This window comes from Microcebus murinus, chromosome 8, assembly GCF_040939455.1.
Source record: "Microcebus murinus isolate Inina chromosome 8, M.murinus_Inina_mat1.0, whole genome shotgun sequence".
Taxonomy (NCBI): Eukaryota; Metazoa; Chordata; class Mammalia; order Primates; family Cheirogaleidae; genus Microcebus; species Microcebus murinus.
This window is the reverse complement of record NC_134111.1, coordinates 105,345,855-105,363,369: the sequence shown is the minus strand read 5'-3', so window position 1 is coordinate 105,363,369 and position 17,515 is coordinate 105,345,855. Positions and strand designations below refer to the sequence as shown.

At 53.1% G+C, this 17,515-nt stretch overlaps 1 protein-coding gene and 1 pseudogene across 2 annotated transcripts in view; one reads left to right on the top strand and one right to left on the bottom strand.

Annotated features, from left to right (window-relative positions):
• Positions 1–14,533, bottom strand: part of TWIST2 (twist family bHLH transcription factor 2) — a 52,287-nt gene extending 37,754 nt beyond the window's left edge. For both annotated transcript variants that reach the window (XM_012755738.3, XM_012755739.2), the window contains exon 1: positions 13,887–14,533. In XM_012755738.3, coding sequence (XP_012611192.1) covers positions 13,919–14,401 — 483 coding nt within the window. In that variant the 5' untranslated portion in view covers positions 14,402–14,533 and the 3' untranslated portion in view covers positions 13,887–13,918. The remainder of the gene's footprint in view (positions 1–13,886) is intronic.
• Positions 14,400–15,787, top strand: LOC142872328 (uncharacterized; annotated as a pseudogene).
• Positions 15,788–17,515: the final 1,728 nt, after the last annotated feature.

Here is a 17,515-nt window from a genome sequence, read left to right as displayed (position 1 = left end):
CCGAATCTGCGCTGGTTCCGGATTGAGACTCCGTATTCCCAAGGACACAGAGAGGAGTTAAGAAAGCCAAGTGCGCATGCCGACATCGAAGCGAGTGGGACGAGGACATCGTGGAGGGGAAGACGCACACGGCCCTGGCTGCCAGAACAGCCGCCAGCGCCCCTGGGGAGCCGGGCTGGGCCTGGCGGCACATCCTGGGGACATTCTCCCAATTCATCCTAACCTCACAGACGTCTCGCGAAAGTGACGGACAAGGGCTTTAGGGGTAGACTGCAGAGATGCAAAAACATATTTTGTAAGGCTGCTTTTTTTTTTTGAACTCTGTTGCTGGGGCTAGAGTGCCGTGGCCTCGGCAACCTCAAACTCCTGGGCTCAATCGATCCTCCTGCCTCAGCCTCCCCAGTAGCTGGGACTACAGGCATGCGCCACCATGCCCGGCTAATTTTTTCTGTATATTTTTAGTTGACCAATTAATTTCCTTCTATTTTTAGTAGAAATGGGGTCTTGCTCTGGCTCTGGCTGGTCTCGAACTCCTGACCTTGACCGATCCTCCCGCCTCGGCCTCCCAGAGTGCCTGGATTGCAGACGTGATCCACTGTGCCCGGCAAAAGAAGGCTACTTTTTAATATCACTGCAGTAAGAACCGAAGCTCTAATACTGGGCAAAAGGTCCAGTGGGGACATTCCAGGCGGTCCGGGCTGCGTTCTGCTTCCTGACCGTGGGACTGGGAGGGGACGAGCCTCTGAGAACGGGGTGTCTGGTGGGTGCCCTCCGCTCTATCGTTAAAGAGCCTCGACCACTTCTGTGTCTGCTTTCTCAAGCTGCAGAAGTGATATAGGGCATTTGTAGAAAATTCAGAAAATAAAGAAAAACCGTAAGAAGGAAAGGAATGCCTTTCATTAGCATCATGGCCCAGAGACGTTCCTGCCTGCCACCCTCAGGAGACAAGCATGCTCTTGCAAACGCACACACACTTTCATCTTCTAACCTGGGATCAGACGGGCCGCCCCACTTCGCAGCCCCGGCCCTCACACTGTTGAACCATCTCTCACAACACACAATTTTCTGACCGTAGAGTGTTCCAACACAGCGGGGAACCGCAGCTCATACGACCCATTTCCCGGGACACCTGAAACTTCTTGTTGGCATTAATGAAGCCGATAGGAATTTCTTTGCTGTTGGGCAGATATGCCATTACCCACTTAAAGAACTCCTAGAAGTGGAATTTGCTAGCTCAAGGGGCACCTCCGATCTTAAATATTTTCTTACCTACTGTCAAAATCGCTTTAGAAAAACAGTAAAATTTACCTTCCCACTGTCTGGGAAAAGATGGCCTAGTTCCTCACACTTTCTTCAACACTGGGGATTATAATTACATGTTTTCCGGTTTATCAACGACAAAAAAACAGCATCCCCTTGCTTTATCTCAGATTTCTTGGGTTACTGTTGAAGTTCAACACTTTTCATTTGTTGATTGGCCAACTGAATTTCTTCTTTTGTGAATTCATGTTTTTTGCCCATATATTCTGCTAGGTAATTGTTTTTTTTTTTTTTTAATTCTTCTTTTTAAGGGCTCTTTGTCCAGTAAGAATATTGACTCATTATAAAATAGGTTGTACATATCTCCTTCCTAGTTAATTTTACATTTTTGATTATCATAGTTTTTTGGTATATAGATGTTTAGAATTTTAATTTCATCAAGGTCATTATTTTTCGTAATGATCTGTGCTTGCTATGCTTTGATCAATCAGCTTTAGGAACCGGATTCTGCAGAGGACCTATGTTAGCAAACATCAGTTCACTGAGCATTCAACATCGGGATCTACAGGACAGTGGCCCAAATGACGCCTCCGTGTTCCAGTCGTGGTGTGGCTGTAGTCGTGGGTGACTGTCTTCGCCGGCCTGAGCCAGAGGTCCTCAATGTGACAAAATTGCAGTCATCTTGCAGCCATCCTCCTGTGTCCATGGGGATGTGTTCCCAGACCCCCAGGGGATGCCTGAGACCTCGCACAGCACCAAGCCCTGCGCACACCATGTCTCTTCCATCTGATGACCGAGAGCTACCGAGTGACCGGAGGCCCGGAGCACCCATGGGGGGATGAGCTGCACAAAGGGATGATTCTCGCCCTAGGCGGGATGGCGAGAGATTTCGTCAGTCACCCCACTCAGAATGATGCACCATTTCAAAGCTATCAGTTGTTTATTGCTGGAATTTTCCATTCAGTATTTTCAGACTGTGGTTGACTGGGTGCAACTGAAACCACAGAAACACCAGCTCAGCGGGGGTGACGGTGAGGTGTCCCTCAGGAATTCTGACTGCTCTATGGCTCCGGGGGCAGGTGCACTCGGAGAGGGCTGAGCTGGTGGTCCTCTGACCCCATGGCCTGGCCGGCTCCAGGGGCAGAAGAAAGGGCTGGGGCGGGGCGCTCTGTGCACTGCCATCCAGTGTGCCATCCAGTGTCCATCCAGTGTGCCATCCAGTGTCCATCCAGTGTGCCAACTCCGCTCGCAGCACCTGGATGGCATTTCTGAAAACCGGCTATAAAGTCAAAGGATGAAGATCTGACTCGGTTTAACCTGCACTGACGGGGGCCCCCAGGTCAGTGACCGGGAAGCAGAAGTGTCCAGAGAGAAGAGCAGAATGTCCCGCAGGAAAAGCACGTGCACTGCAACGTGAGTGACACGCTCATGCCTCACAGCGTGTCCGCGCTGCAGCAGGGCTCGGCCTGGGCAGCTGTGCAAGGAGCCCGTGCGGCAGTGACCGACAGGGGTCGTGAGACCAAGACGTGTCCGGCCATGGTGGTGACCCAGGGTCCTGCTGACCCAACTGCACAGCTTAGCTAGGGAAGAGGCCAGGGTCCAGTCCCGGCCTCTCCACCTGGAGAACACTCTCTCTGTCCCTCCCTCCCTGGTGGCTTTCTCTCTGGAGGGGGCAGAGGACCAGGAGCGGGGAAACCACAGCTCACACTGAACCATTCTCCTTCGCTTTCAGCAACTTGACTTTGGTCTGGTTCTCATGGACTTGCTCCGAGTTCCCCTGAGCCCCTCCGTCCGGATGCTGAAGATGCGAGCAGCCCCTGAGCCCGGCACTACCTTCGGGGTTTCCACAGACATCTCAGAGTCCGACTGCACAGCACCACAAAGGTGACGGTGTTTGTAAAAGAAACAGGACGCAATCACAGCCGAGGAAACGCCGAGGGCAGCTCTCCTGCACACCCCTCTTGGGCGGGAGGTTTTGACAACGTCCTGAAAACAGGTGGGTTAGGAGCATGCAGAGGGTTAACAGATCGGGGGGAGGAAAGAAAGTAAAAAGAGCAAAGGAAATTTAGTGCCACCGCCCCTCCCCCAGTGTCCCCCTCTTCTGGGGGCAGCACCTACACACTAAGGGAGCACGAAGCCCACGTCCCTGGTGGCGGCACCAGCCCTGTGACAGCTGCTCAGCCCTGAGGCATCTGCAAGGGTATGGACAGGCCCCGGCTTTGGGGAGCCCACTGGTGGGTGAATGACCACGGGCCACCCCTTGGGGCCCTTCCCTGTCACTGGGGTGGGCACGGCCGGTACTGGCACCCCCACCACAGATGCTCCGGGCTCTCATCTTGTGGGCCGATCACAAGCAGGCCAGGACCTTAGGGCCACTCCCCCTCCAGCTCTATCCCCCAGGGCGGGAGGGCTCAGTCTACCCAGGACAGGGCAACCCACCTGCCGCTCAGACAGAGGGCAGGGGAGGGAGGCAGGGTGCTGCTGTCGGAATCGTTTGAGGCACTTGGGTTTTTATGCGTGTTTTTTTAAATACACACATTAGGAAACAGACTTCAAAGGGACAATGTTTTTAGGTAGGCACAATCTGAACGGTTGATAACCAATGAACCGCGGATAAACCGGATAATGTCTCTCAAAAGTGAGGGACAGTGGACAGCTCGGCACACCCCACGTTGACGTCCTATCAGTTTCTGGGCTGTAGGATTTGTGTGTGTGTGTGTGTGTGTGTGTGTGTGTGATGATAGTAAGATACATCTAATATAAATTTTATCACTTGAGCCATTTTAAAGTACACAATTCAGAGGAATTAAGTGCACTCACATTGTTGTGGAAACATCATTACTGTCTAGAATATTCTAGAACCTTTTCATCGCCACAAGCGGGAATCCCCCACCTGCTCTGCAGTGCTTCCCCACCCCTCCCACCCCCGCCGGAAGCCCCCCGTCTTTCTGCCTGCATGCATTTGCCTGTTCTGAACATTTCACATAAGTGGGATCCTACAATATTTAGCCCTTTCCATCTGGCTTCTCAGCTTAGCACGGTACCTCCAAGGCTCACGTGCTGCCGCACCCATCAGTGCCGATACCTTTCTTCGGCTGAATTACGTTCCAGTGCGTGGAGAGACCACACCCCATTTGTCCATCCCTCAGCTGACGGACACCTGTGCCGTTTCCCTTCTAATCGCTGGCTGCTGTGAACAGTGTCGCCGTGAACACTGGTGCGTGGGTTTTTGCTTTAACATCTGTCCTCGATGTTTTGGGGTACACACCTAGCAGTGGGGTTGCTGGGTCTTCTTGGCTCTTAGAATTTTGGTAGCTGGAGGCCTACCAGAAACTCGGGCCATCATCGTACAGATGGGGAAGCTGAGGTCCAAAGAGGCCATGGCTCACCTAGGACCACATGGAGAACTGCAAGGCCGAGAGCAGAACGCTGTCCTCCACTCAACGCTGAACCTCAGCAGGGTCTTGCCGCGGCCCACGACCCCCTAGACGCAAGACGGCGGGTTCTGCCCAACAGATTCCCTTGGGAGCCTGGCCTGCCCCCTGCCGAGGCCACAGCCTTCTGCTTCTGTCTAATTAAAATTTCCTAAATTAGAAAAATACCACGTCAGACAGGCTTACTAAGGAAATAATCACGTGTGATTTATTCCGGAAGTAGGGACTTAAATTAATTGCAAAATCCATTGTAGAGAGTCGCCCTGATCCTATATGCTCACAGACGTGCAAAGCCTCTCAGAATTAATTCATTATGGTTCCGCATTGTGAGGAGCCAGGCAGGAGAATGCCCGGCGGGCGCCCGGGGGCCGGCGACACGTGCCAGCTTCCCCCTGACTCCCGGCTTTCCCTCTTCCTCTTTCTGGTCAGAAAAAGTCGAAGTGTGTAATTCACACGAAACAATACTTGCCGCAGCCCTCAGGGAACGGTGCGGGCAAGACGTCGGCCGTCGGGGAGGCTGGGTGGGACGGTCCCCACGCCGGCCGGCTTGGGAGGACCGCGCTCCGTCAGTCCTCCGTTAGGCCTAACGCATCATTGCCGTGCGGATCTCTGCGGTGTGAGCAGAAGGACGCCGCATGACAAGGACGATGGGGTCGTGTGGCCCCGCTCGGCAAGGACGGGGCTGGCTCTGCCCCGCTGCCCGGCCTGCTCTCCCCCTGGCAGTGCCTTCAGATGCCACGGGCCTTTCACAGCGGCACTGACTGTCAGGTCCCGCCTGTCGCTATCCATCCAGGGGAGGAAGTAAATGCAGAGTGGCCTCTTCCTTGCGTTAGCCCTGGCGAACTCCGCGCCGTGCGGGGCTCACGTGCAGACACTCCTCGGCACAACCAGACAGTGCCGCGGCCACCATGCGCTCCGAGGCCCGGCCGGCCTCCAGGGCTGGGGAAGGGGGACGGCTACTTGCAAACGGCCAGCAGCATCCTTCCTCTTGCTCCTCTCCCCTGCCATGGGACGACGGTCCCGCCAAGTCACACGGCACACGTGCCCCTCCCCCCAGCAGCCCAGGCCAGCCAGAGCCCCCGCCTGCAGGGTCCTCACCCCACACACAGCAGACCCAGCGACCCCAACCCCCGGCTCTGCAGCCTCCGCTTGCCCTGGCATCGGAAGCACCTGTGACTGTCACGGGCTCCTCGGAGGCAGGGCCCCTCTGGGACTTCTCTGATGCCCCTGCAAGGGCCGTGTGGACGCCTGGGAGCACAGAGGAGCGAAGGCTCCGTATGTAGGTCCTTGTAGGTCCTTGCCAAGTCGCCGGGGCCAGACACCCTCCCGCCTGCAGGGTGACTGCAGCAGCCTTGGGCCCTGGTGGACTTTTTATAAAGTGTTAGTTTTCTGGGAAAGCGGGCAGGGTGATTTTTCCAGCAAATCGCTGACTTCTATGTCTCTGAGGGCCGCCCGGGGGGGGGTGGCAGGTTGGGGGGGTCACCCCCACAGGCAGTGGTGATGGCGCCTGGAGGCTTTGTGCTCCCACTGAGGGTCCCCAATTCCCCCCACTGCCCCGACACCCCGTGAAACTCTTTATATGTCATCTGTCCTGCTCACGTCCTAATTTTCTCTTCTACTTCATCGTTCCCCCAAAAGTTAACTAACTCTTTCAAATGGCAAATTATAAATGATGGATTAACATGCGCAGAGTTGCCGGGGAGACCCAAGGAACTGAGACTGTTCAGCACTGAACTTACAAGAAACCATTCCTTTCCGAAATGCCATCAAACAGGAAAGGAGATGACTGTACCTGCAACAAGGACTGAAACGAGCGGAGAGATGAACGATTGTCTTTTGCTTGTCATTTCATTAAAAGAGGAATCTCTGGCCTCAAAAGAAGAACCTAAGAGGAAGTCCTCGGAACTGGCGATTATTTAACATCCAGCAAGATAACCTCAAGTTAATCCCACCCTTAAATTCCTGCTGCTTGAGGGGGGCCGGGCAGACACTTTATCACAGCTTAGCGATCACACAACAGGGACCTGCCGATGAGCTGTCTCTTGGTCCTGGCTCAGAGGACCATGAAACACAGCCCTGCACCCAGGCTCCGCCACAGCCCACACCCGGTCCCCGTGCAGGTTGGGGACAGCTGATGCAGGTCACTTTGCACGAGAGAAGCCAACAACAACAGGGCACGACGTCAGGATTCTCAGGGCACAGGTATCTGTTGGGGGCACTTCTGGTATCAATGAAATAATTGTTTCAGAAAAGGGTAGTGACAGCCGGCCAAGGAGAGGGCGTCAACCGAGCACCCCAGCAGGGGTGGGGGTGCGGGGGCACATCCCGAGCTGCAGGGAACTTCCGGAACGCCATTCTGTATTTATTCCCCCTGTGTGATCGATTGCGCCAGTGCAGGGAGATGGTGGTGGCCTTTTGGTTCGTCCTCTGTTACTTTTATGATGTGAAACCTCACGTGGACCTCAGTTAACCATTCTAAAAAGATGCTGTCTCGTCTAAAGAATAAATACACGCGTGCAGGCTGGACTGAGGGAGGGGGAGGGGAGAGCTGCTGGAGAAAAATGTTCACCAGACAGAAAAAACGCAAACGACCAAATCTTTCTCTCTTAGGTCCCTGCCGACCCCCGCACGGATGATCACAAAAGAGAGAAACCTCAGATGGCTGGGCACAGTCTTAGATTTTGAATAGTTAGAAACCAGTATCTATGCACAGTATGCAACTTGGGATTATTTGATTTCAGGAACATTAATCTTCGATGAAGATGCTATTAATATTAATCAATCAAAGCCAATTATGCGAACAGAGACAGGCGGATGTTCGATTTGAGAAAGAAAATGATGGCTTTTCCTCCCTCTTTCCCCCTTTCAATCTGTAGGTTTTTTTTAGATACTTCCCAAAGAAATGATTCTATGTTATTTATCAAGACAAAAGAATCTCCTTAACGACGAGTTTTAAAATTCATGCAAACTTTCCATAAGGGACCTGAGGAGTGTGGGTTTTGCACACTTGCAGGCTAGCCGGCCTCGTGCCTTGCTCTGCAGAGTTAAAGTCTGAGTTATGGAAGCAGCAGACAGGTGACAGGCACTTTCCCACCCTCGGGTCCAGACAGTCAAAGCAGGCAACTGGCTTCTGACTTCTGACCCCTCTGCACACCCTGCAAACAGAATCTATTTAAGGAACTCAGATGAGTGAAAGAAGTAAAATTTATTTCTAGACCTCGTGATTGAAAGACAATGCTGCCTGCTTGCAATTTCACTTACTGACTATTAAATCAAGACAGACAAAGAAACCCACCTCGGCAGCGGAGCCCGAGACTGTAAACCATCGGCCTGTGTTTTCTTTTAGGGAGTTTATTTGTTCTGCAAGCTGTCCCTCTCGGAGCACCCCCCGCCTCTGGAGCAGGCAAAGATCTCAGAAGGGGGCTACACGTACAGAGAACTTAACAGAAAGGCTAGTGTGATATTTCGTCTGCATAGCAATGGAGAAACAGCATTATCAATGAAAGTTCGAGTATTTTTTCTCCACGGGGAAGACAACAAAAGGGTCCCTAACACTCCCTAAGCGCAGCAAAAGGCTCGAAACCTGCCCTAGGTTTTCCTGCTCTGGGCTGCTCCGCCTGGCCCTCCAGAAGGGGCCTGGCCGAGACCACACCACAAACCTCAGCCAGGGGTGAGGTCTGATGTTTAGCCAGGATCGGATGGTTAACAAAAGTCAAGAGGTCTGCCACACGGCAGACCTGCACATCCAGAAACACAACGGCAGACTAGCCACCAGTCGAACAGCGAGAGGTGGGAATCCAGTGCCAGCCAACAGAACTAAATTTACCATTTCCTCCCAAAAGATGCTGGCGGCTATTTTTTTACCGGCATACTAACGGGAGCTAAAAAGACAGCAGTATTTTCCAGAATAATTGAACTTGGTCACTGAAAGCTCTTCGGGTTCCATCCTGTCTTTCACTGAAGTGAAAGGAAAATGCTGAACCAAGGAAAGGAGGGATTCGCCTAATCGTAAAGGTGCTGCTGCTCTTGGGATCTGAGAAGAAAAACGACAACTCTACACGAGCTTTCAGATCTTCCCCTGGTCACACGACAGAGGAAAACAATACTGACATAGGGAACAGCTCAGTGACAGCCTCAGCGGGCACTGGGCGCTCGGCTCACAAAACCGAGTCCCCGCTTACTCATGATCACGTGATCACGTTATTCTCGGGGAGCCCCGGATGAAATGATGCAGACACCTCAAGCATGTCAAACCCTGGGTACAAGATGACTCTATCTTATTCTAACCACCAAAAATTACCCTCATACTGTAATAAAGTTGCAGGCAGGCCTTTTCAGTTTCGGATCCAAGTCTCCTTTTGATGTGACAACCGTTAGTAATCACTGAGGAAACGTCCCGTCGTGCCTCAGTTTACAGCAGGGTGAAAACCACGTGGTAGATGCCACTGTCCTCATTTCAACATAGGCACAGATTAATCCAGCTAAACCTCATCCAAAGGCTTCCTACCGATCAAAAACACAAAACAGGTTTCTAAGACAAACACTAATTTAAAATGACCACAGCTGAGTTTAGGATTTGCTCTCTCTCCCTCTCTCACCCTATGCCCCTCCCCTCACTGTGTCTGGCTCCACATTCTAAAACTTCAATCTCTCTACTTCTTGGTGAATAATTTCTCTAAATCATTGGCTTTAGAATTGTGTATGTGTTTGATGAAAGAAAATATAAAATTAATATTTTAAAAAGCAATGTGGTATAGGTACCAGTTCAAGGTACACATTTGAAAAGTACTTTTATTAGTATAGGAATAAATGTATTTCTATTAAAATTTGTCTTGTTTCTCCTCTGGGATTTCTGGGACACTGCTCTTTCAGAATCACAAGGAACCAGTTCTACTTAATTACATATTGGAAATATATTACGATTCCTCATATTCTGAAGAAAAGTGCAACACAAATGGCATCAGGGGAAAAAAAAGTGTGGATTTTTGCTCAAAGCACATTTTTAGTCTATCACTCTGAAATAAAGCATAGTAATAATTTCTTGTGTAATTTGCTCATTTAAATATAGAGACGTAAAATTTTGTGGAATACCTTTTTTTACTTCAATTTTTAGATAATTATAGATTCCCATGAGACTGTAAGAAATACTATACAGAGAGTACCCTTATCCTCCTTGCTCATTTCCCCCCGTGAAGACAGCGTGCAAAACTATGTCACAACATCATAACCAGGAAGCTGGCCCTGGCACGGCCCCCAGACCCTACAGACTTCACCAGTCTTACGTGAGCTCATCTGTGTTCAGTTCCATGCAATTTTGTCACACGTGTGCAGACCCAGGTGACCACGTGCAATATCTTTTTAAAGAGTTTCTGTTTTTATTGTTTCATCTTGGCTCTCCTTTTGAAAACATCCACGTCTGCATCTCTTAGATTTCTGTTTCTTCTTTATGGCCTTTCCCGTTTCTTGGCTGCAGTAACTTATTCATCTCTTCTTTGAGTTTTAGTGCCTCGTTCGTGAACTCTTTGCTAGTGGAGAGACTGGTATTTGGTTTGCTTTCTGCTGCACGTTTCTCTTTTCCCAGGAAAAGACACAAACATAAACAGACATTCCAGCATGCATTTACAGGGTTCTTAAAGACACCAGTGAGAATAGATTAATATAAATACAAAGCTTGAAAACTGTCGTAAAAGTTCAGCCTTTAAAATTGGCTTATTAAAATATTTGTTTTTTTTTTAAGCCCAGATTTAAACTAAAGTTATGAGTTATAGTGTCTGCTCAGAAAGAGTTTACTTTATGTTTTTTTTTTCCAGGCAAAAGGATTCCAGCATGTGTGCTGTCTATCTAGAATATAGTGAAGTGAGGATGATGAAAGCACGATTCTTTCAGCTCGAGACCTGTCTGAAAAATAGTAGTTTCAGAAAACCTCGACGAAGAACTGTATCTCAAATAAAACCTTGAACAGCCGCGTGTGAAGTCCATCTCTGGCCGGACGGGTAGCAAGACTTCCTCCATGCAAAGCTCAGCGAGTACTGCTAATATTTAAGGGGACACTACCCACAGATCGAGTTCAAATCGCTGTATCAGATCTTACTGACGGGCATTTTATAACAAAACATTACTTATACTTCAGGTAGCTCAGCCTTACATTCTACTCCTTCCAACTAATCAAAAGCTTTACTGGGAGTCTGCATTTCTATTCTCCTCCACAAGGAATTAATTTTCTTTTGAGAACAGCCAGCACCCCGAATAGAGCTAGTTAGCAAACACTTTCAAGAACTAAACTTTCTGGAGGGAGCAAAAGGCTTACATGTATCAGATGGTGAAGGGGGGCATGCACTTTCTCCAAAGTAACTAAAAGTTCTCTAAAAGGAAAAAAAAAATCAGTTTGTTGAGTAAGGTAACCTGCTGAAAAATCTGTGCACACTTTGCAGAAGTTACAGAAGATGTTTTCTTTAACCACACAGCAGAGAACAGGGCAAACGTCGCTTAAGTAACGCTCCTACCTTCCCCCACTCTCCAAGCTAGGAGTCAGAACCTGCTCTGAAGGCTCAGGCATTTAATGAGAATACTTAAACCTTCTCCTGAGATTTTTTTGATTAGATGAATCCAGCTGACTGGCCAAAGACACATGATTAATTGTCTAATTGTGCTTTTAAATACCAGGCCGAAGAAGAACAAAGTCAGGATAAATATCAGCACTGCCGTACACCGCCATATGTCCTCATTTCCCTTTATGTCAGAGGACAATTTAGGTTTTTTGTTCTTGTTACTACTAGTCTAAACACAATTTTTCCATATACGTGAAAATATCTCTCATTAGACATTATAATCACAATTTACTGAGATGTCTATAAATTTTTTGCTTACACATATAATTCATGCTTCTTAGTGATAGTGCAAATAAATAACAAATGCCACTTAGCAACATTTGTAGGAAATCAGACCGATTGTGATCGTATTTATGCTCACAGGGACTAATGGATTAAAAATAAAAAGAATACAAATATGTTTGCCTAACATGCCTGGTAAATAAAAACAAGCGGTTCCCAGAATCGCTAGTGTATCAAAAACTTCCATATTTCCCTTTTCTTCTTATAGAGAGTATATATCCAAAGAAACTGACCTACCTGAACTATTCAGTAATATTCAGTTATATAAAAATAAATAGGCCCCATGTAGATCATTTGCTTTCCAACTGTGTTATCTATTATATTTTTAAGAATTTTTTTTCCACACAAGCTCTTAACAGTTTTCATTTACTTATTACAAATACTGCATTTTTATTTTTATATAATTTTTAATTGTGGTCTGTGGCCAATTCTCTGAGTCCTAAGAAGTGCCATTATCTTTATATGAATTTTAAATGTTCCCACTAAATTCCTGCATCAGAGTAATTCTCCTGGTATTTGTGCTCAATAATTTTCTGGAGGGCAGTCTTAGCGCTAATTCTGTTGACATTTTCCTTAAACAAAGCTGTATGTGTGTGTTTTGAAAAGATGACATGCCTCATCTGTTTGTTCTTATTTCAGATGTAAACCATGCAGCCCGTGGATCGTATAGAGGGTAAATGGAGTAACTAATGGAAGCTCATAATTTAGGCACAAAAACCAGAATTAATGTATTGTCCACCGCGGCGTGCAGGGCGCAGCCAACCCAAACTTTCTTTCCTAGAGAAATACGTGACCGAGACGTTTCCCATCTGTTTTTGACAGAGACGGGGGAAGATTCCCACAATTTATTCTCTACTCAAAATTACTTTTAAAAAACTATAAAACGGTCATTATCTTAGGCTATTTCATCGAAAGAGTTTTCAGTGACACCGAAATAAAAGCTAAGAAAACAAGGACGCAAAGCCGACTTGCGCTAGGTCAGCCTTTCGTGGCGGGAGCAACAGGATTCGCAGATGCTACAGAACCACGTAAAAAAGAAATGGGTACGCTTGGGAGGACGGGTGGCCGAACGCTCCGGATTAATCTAAATTCCTTCTGGGTGAACTGGAGACTTCTGCAAAAACACGGCGGCGAGGCGAGCGAGAACCTGAAGCATGCTGGAGAGGAAGGTGTTTAGCCGCCCGCCGGGGGGAAGGGTCCTGCGCCCTCCGTTACCGGCGCGTGGAGAGGGGGTCGCCCCGCAGAGCCCTCAGGAAGGGACGGCGCCGGGCGGCTGGAGCTCATCTAGAGGGACTCGGGAGGCGTCCGGTGCAAAGGAGCCGGTGCAGGACGCCCTGATCGCTCTTCCAGAGGAAACCAGGACTTCCAGCGAGCGCTCCTGGCAGCTGAGTCCCCCGCGCCCGCTCCCCGCGCAGGGCCCGCGCGCACCGCCTCCCTTCGCCCCAGACCGGTTTCCCAGCCTGGCCCCTCGCGCTCCCCTGCAGGGCTGGCCGCGGGGCGCAGAGCAGGCCCCTCTCAGGCACTCCAGGTTCAAGGATGGGACCTAAGGGTCCCGCTCCTAGGTCAGCTCCATGTGCCTGCGGGCAGCTGCCTGCCCCCAGCCCCGGCGCTCTGGTCCCTGCGCCCTCCGCACGGGGCCGTTTCCGGAGCTCCCACAAGCGCCAGGCAGGGTCCTTCTGCCCTCCCCCGGCAAACCTGTGCGCCATCAGCAGGCACCTCTACGCCCCCGGGCCGGCCAGGAGCCGACTGCAGGGCGCCCGGGGCGCCGGCCAGGACTCCCCGCGTGAGCAGCCGTGGAGAGCTCGTGTCCGCCGACCAACGCGCTCTGCGGCTCCCCGGGGAGAGGGCCGAGCCACAGTCGCAGCCCGAGCGGGCTGCGGCAGCTTCGCCGGCGGCCTCCGCTACGAGGGACGCAAAGGAGAGCGGGTCCCCACCTCCCAACGCCCGGCCGGCCCCAGAAGATTTTTTCCTGATGCCTACTCCCCACCACAGTCACCAAGAGATACCCCCATACCGCCAGGAATGGAAAATGCGACCTTTTGTCTAAGAAGTGCCTTTGGACCCTGCTGGGGGTTGCCGTCCGCGGGTTCCCACCTGACACCGCGCACAGAAGCCTGAAAAAGTCCTCAGGGCGCCCCGAACACGGGAGCTTCCCGCCCGGCCCCCGCCCGGCCCCCGCCCGTTGCCCGGAGGAAAGTGCGCCCCATCTGCGGCGCCACGGCCCGCGGGGCTCCACGCCCAGAGGTGCGCAGGCCCGGCCGCCCCACCCCGCGCCGCAGGGCGCCCGCCGCGCAGCACCTACCCTGGCGCGCAGGTCCGGAGGGCGGCGCGGCGCTAGTGGGAGGCGGACATGGACCACGCGCCTTCCATGCGCCACACGGAGAAGGCGTAGCTGAGGCGCTCGTGGGCCACGTAGCTGCAGCTGGTCATCTTACTGTCCATCTCGTCGCTCTGCAGGACCTGGTAGAGGAAGTCAATGTACCTGGCGGCCAGCTTGAGCGTCTGGATCTTGCTGAGCTTGTCCGAGGGCAGCGTGGGGATGATCTTGCGCAGCGCGGCGAAGGCCTCGTTGAGCGACTGCGTGCGCTGGCGCTCGCGCACGTTGGCCAGGATGCGCTGGCTCTGCAGCTCCTCGAAGGACTGCGCGCTGGGGCTGCCCTTCTTGCCGCGCTTGCCCGGGGTCGGGCTGCCATCTTCGCTCGACTTCTTGCTGTAGCGCCGCTTCCGGCCGAAGCGCTTGGGCTGCCGCTCGAGCTCCTCCTCGCTGGTGCCCAGGCTGTCCACGGGGGACACGGGCGAGCTGGAGCCCTCCTCCATGGCGCCCGCCCGCCCGGCGCGCGTGGGGCCGGGGCGCCGGGGCGCCGAGCGCGGCGCTGGCCGAGCCCGCGGTCGCCGAGCACACGCGCCCGGGGCTGCTTGAAAGGCTCTGATTTCAAGGCCGGCTTGTGCAAAACCGAGGTCTCCGGGAGAGGAAGTTATTCTAACTTTTTTGGAAACTCTAGCCGGGCTGGGTTGCTAAATAGTTGTCAGGAGGGAGGGCGGCGTTCTGATTGGCCGCGGTGGCCGGGGGCAGGACAAGTTCTGGGGCCTTCGCCGGCCGCCCCCGCCCCCGGCGCGGCACTTTCAGTTTTGCCTGCCCCTTCGGCCAGGGCCACGGTGGGCACCCCGGAGGCCCAGGCCTCGCCCGCCGCCTGCGCCCCCAGCCGGAGCGCTGGCCACTCCCGGGCCGTCGCGAGCCCCCAGCCGGCCCGAGCCCGTCTTTGTCTGCACCTTAACGGGGAGATTGGGCCCCGCCCGGCCGCGAGGTCTCTCCCTGGGAGCGAGGGGCGCGAGAGGCGAGGCCGATCCCAGATGCGCTCCCCGGAGATGAGGGCGCATACGGTTGCCTCCTGGCGCACCCGGACCCCTGAGTGCCTAGGCCGCGCCTGCGCGCGCATCAGGGCTAGTCCGTGCCGCGGTCCGCAAGCTCCGGCCTTGGGTGCGGGGAGCTGCGCGGAGAGCGCTCCCGGCGCCCCAACCGCGGGCATGTGGACGCTCGGGGGGCCTTGAAGACGCCGGTCCCCACGGACGCGCCACCGAGATCCGCGGAGGTGCCGCCCGCTCGGGCCAGTCTAGGTGTCGGGGACCGTGTCTCAACCCGACTTCCTGGGGAGCCCCGGCACCGACGCCCCTCCGGAACCTTCCTGTTAAGTGCTTTAAAACTTAAGCGCCACAGCCAGCGAGCCTCTGCGGGAGCGCCCGGTGCCCGCGCGCCCTCCTGCCCAGCCCGCCTTGACCCGCCCCAGCCTCTGCGCTCCCCTCCGCTCCGCGAGTCAGCAGTGGATGGAGGGGACTGCGCGGGGCTGCCCGGGGCCCGGCCTCCGCTGCACTGGTCGCCCGCGGGCAGCTCCGGTCCGGAGGGTGGCTGGGGCGCGGGGCGCGGGCCGGCCTCGGTGGGCAGCACGGGGGACCCCAGCCCCGCGCCATCTGGATGCCGAGCGCGAGCGCGTTTGAAGTGGTTCGGGGCTCTTTGTTCGCCAGGCTGCTCTGGCTCCGGGCCTGGAGGTGGTTTACGGCTTTGATGCCTTTGAACCTATTCCCAGGTGACCAGCCTCAATTAGGCCGGGGCCTGAGCCGGCTGTCAGGCGAGCCGCCTGATTCGAGGGCAGGCTGGGCTCTGTTGTTGAAGTTGAACCCGGCCAGGGAGCGCTCGGCCTCCGCTGATCCGTGGCCTGCCGGGCGGGCCGCGAGGTGGGGCCCGCGGGCCGCGACCACAGCGCTGGGAAACCCGTGGGCCGCCGTGCACCGGCCGTTAGCACCGGTCTCCGAGGACCCCGGTTCTGGCCGCTCTCGGGGACGTTTTCCCCAGCAGTCCATCAGGGAAGGCAGAGCACTGTGAAGACCAGGCCCTTCCACGCGCGTGACCAAGCTTCTTGGCGACCCGCAGGGTGCACAGTCCCAGGACCACAGGCTCCAGAGTCCCTGCGCCCAGCCCGCGGTGCCTGACCGCCCGGGAAGGCCCAGGGCTTATCCCGCGCAGCAAAATAGCTTTCCATATACCTTTGTTTACAATTCCCTCCAAAATGTAAGGAATTAAAAAAAGAGCAGCCAGGTCCCCAGCTGTCCTGTCTGCCCTGGGGCCTTCCTGCTCCTGGAGCTAGGCCCCCCCTGTCTTCCCGGCAGCAGCAGCAGCCCAGCCATTTGCTGCTCTTTACCAATGCTGAGGGTTGCTCAGGCTGGGGAGCCCAGGGACCCAGGTCCCCATTTCCAGCCAGGCTTACATGAGCCGGGGGCATCTCCCCTTCCCAAACCTGGAGGGCAGGAGTCTGCCTTGCAGGCCGATTAAGCCCTGTGTGTGGCTGTGTCATTCTCTTGTCGTTTCTCTCTGTTTCTGTCTCTCTGTCCGACTCTATCATATTCATCCTCTCTCTCCCTCTCTCTCTCCCTGGCCTCCACCCCTTCACAGTTTAGTCTGAAAGGAAAACAGCTCAGCTGAGCAGTCTGGTTAGGTCCTGAGCCGCCCAGGGCCCAGGGGTGCCCCCCAGGGTGGGGAGCTCTCACTCGGGCTCAGGCTCACTTTTGCTGGGGAGGTGGGCACAGAGGATTTTACCAGAGACCCCAGTGGACACTTTGTGACGAGGTAATTGCTTGAGGAAAACCAGTGTTGGCAGAACTTGGAATGCCCTTCTTAAGCTCCATTGTCAGCTTCTCAGAGTCATTACCTGGGCAGTGACCCACTTTCATGGGATAAAATAAGGCACAGTGACCTGATGTTTACCAGCATTTCTGATGTCACCTGCAGGCTGGGGGGGGAGTGATGATCCCTGTTTTTCACTTTTTGGGGGGAAGAGGGAGGGAGAGGGGAAATTGGCTGAATTGGACCCCACATGAAAAAGTAATCAATTTAGGAAATCATACTTGGGTTAGTTTGAGTTTTGATGTAGTTTGAGTTTGATGTAGTTTGAATTTTTTCTTTTAAAACTCAAGTCAGTGATAAGGCTAATAAAACCAGCTTATTGATGGCATACATGACAAAATGTACTTGTGTGTGAATGTCCGTTGCAGGACCACCCAGGCTCACTCCAACCTGTGTTAAATGCCATGCAATAAGGATTCATGGACGTTATTGGTTATGGAAAATCATGTCGATGCCTCTTTTCATGTATGTAAAAAACGTGCTTTGTTTCATGTGACTTTGCTTAAAAAAAAATGGCCTGGTGTTCTGAAAGATTCTTCTCTTGCATGTTTCCCTAGGGGCAGCAAGTAAGAGGAGCTGATAGGCTTTCACAGCCAATTTGACGGCTGTTAGCTTGGCGCTGATCTTGCTGCAGTACAACATGACTCTGCTGGGATTGTCACCCGGGGACACTCTTCCATAACAGGGCACGGCTATGCAGTCCCTGGGCTTTATTGGCATAATAAAGTGTGTACTTGCTTAGATCTGAAAAAATG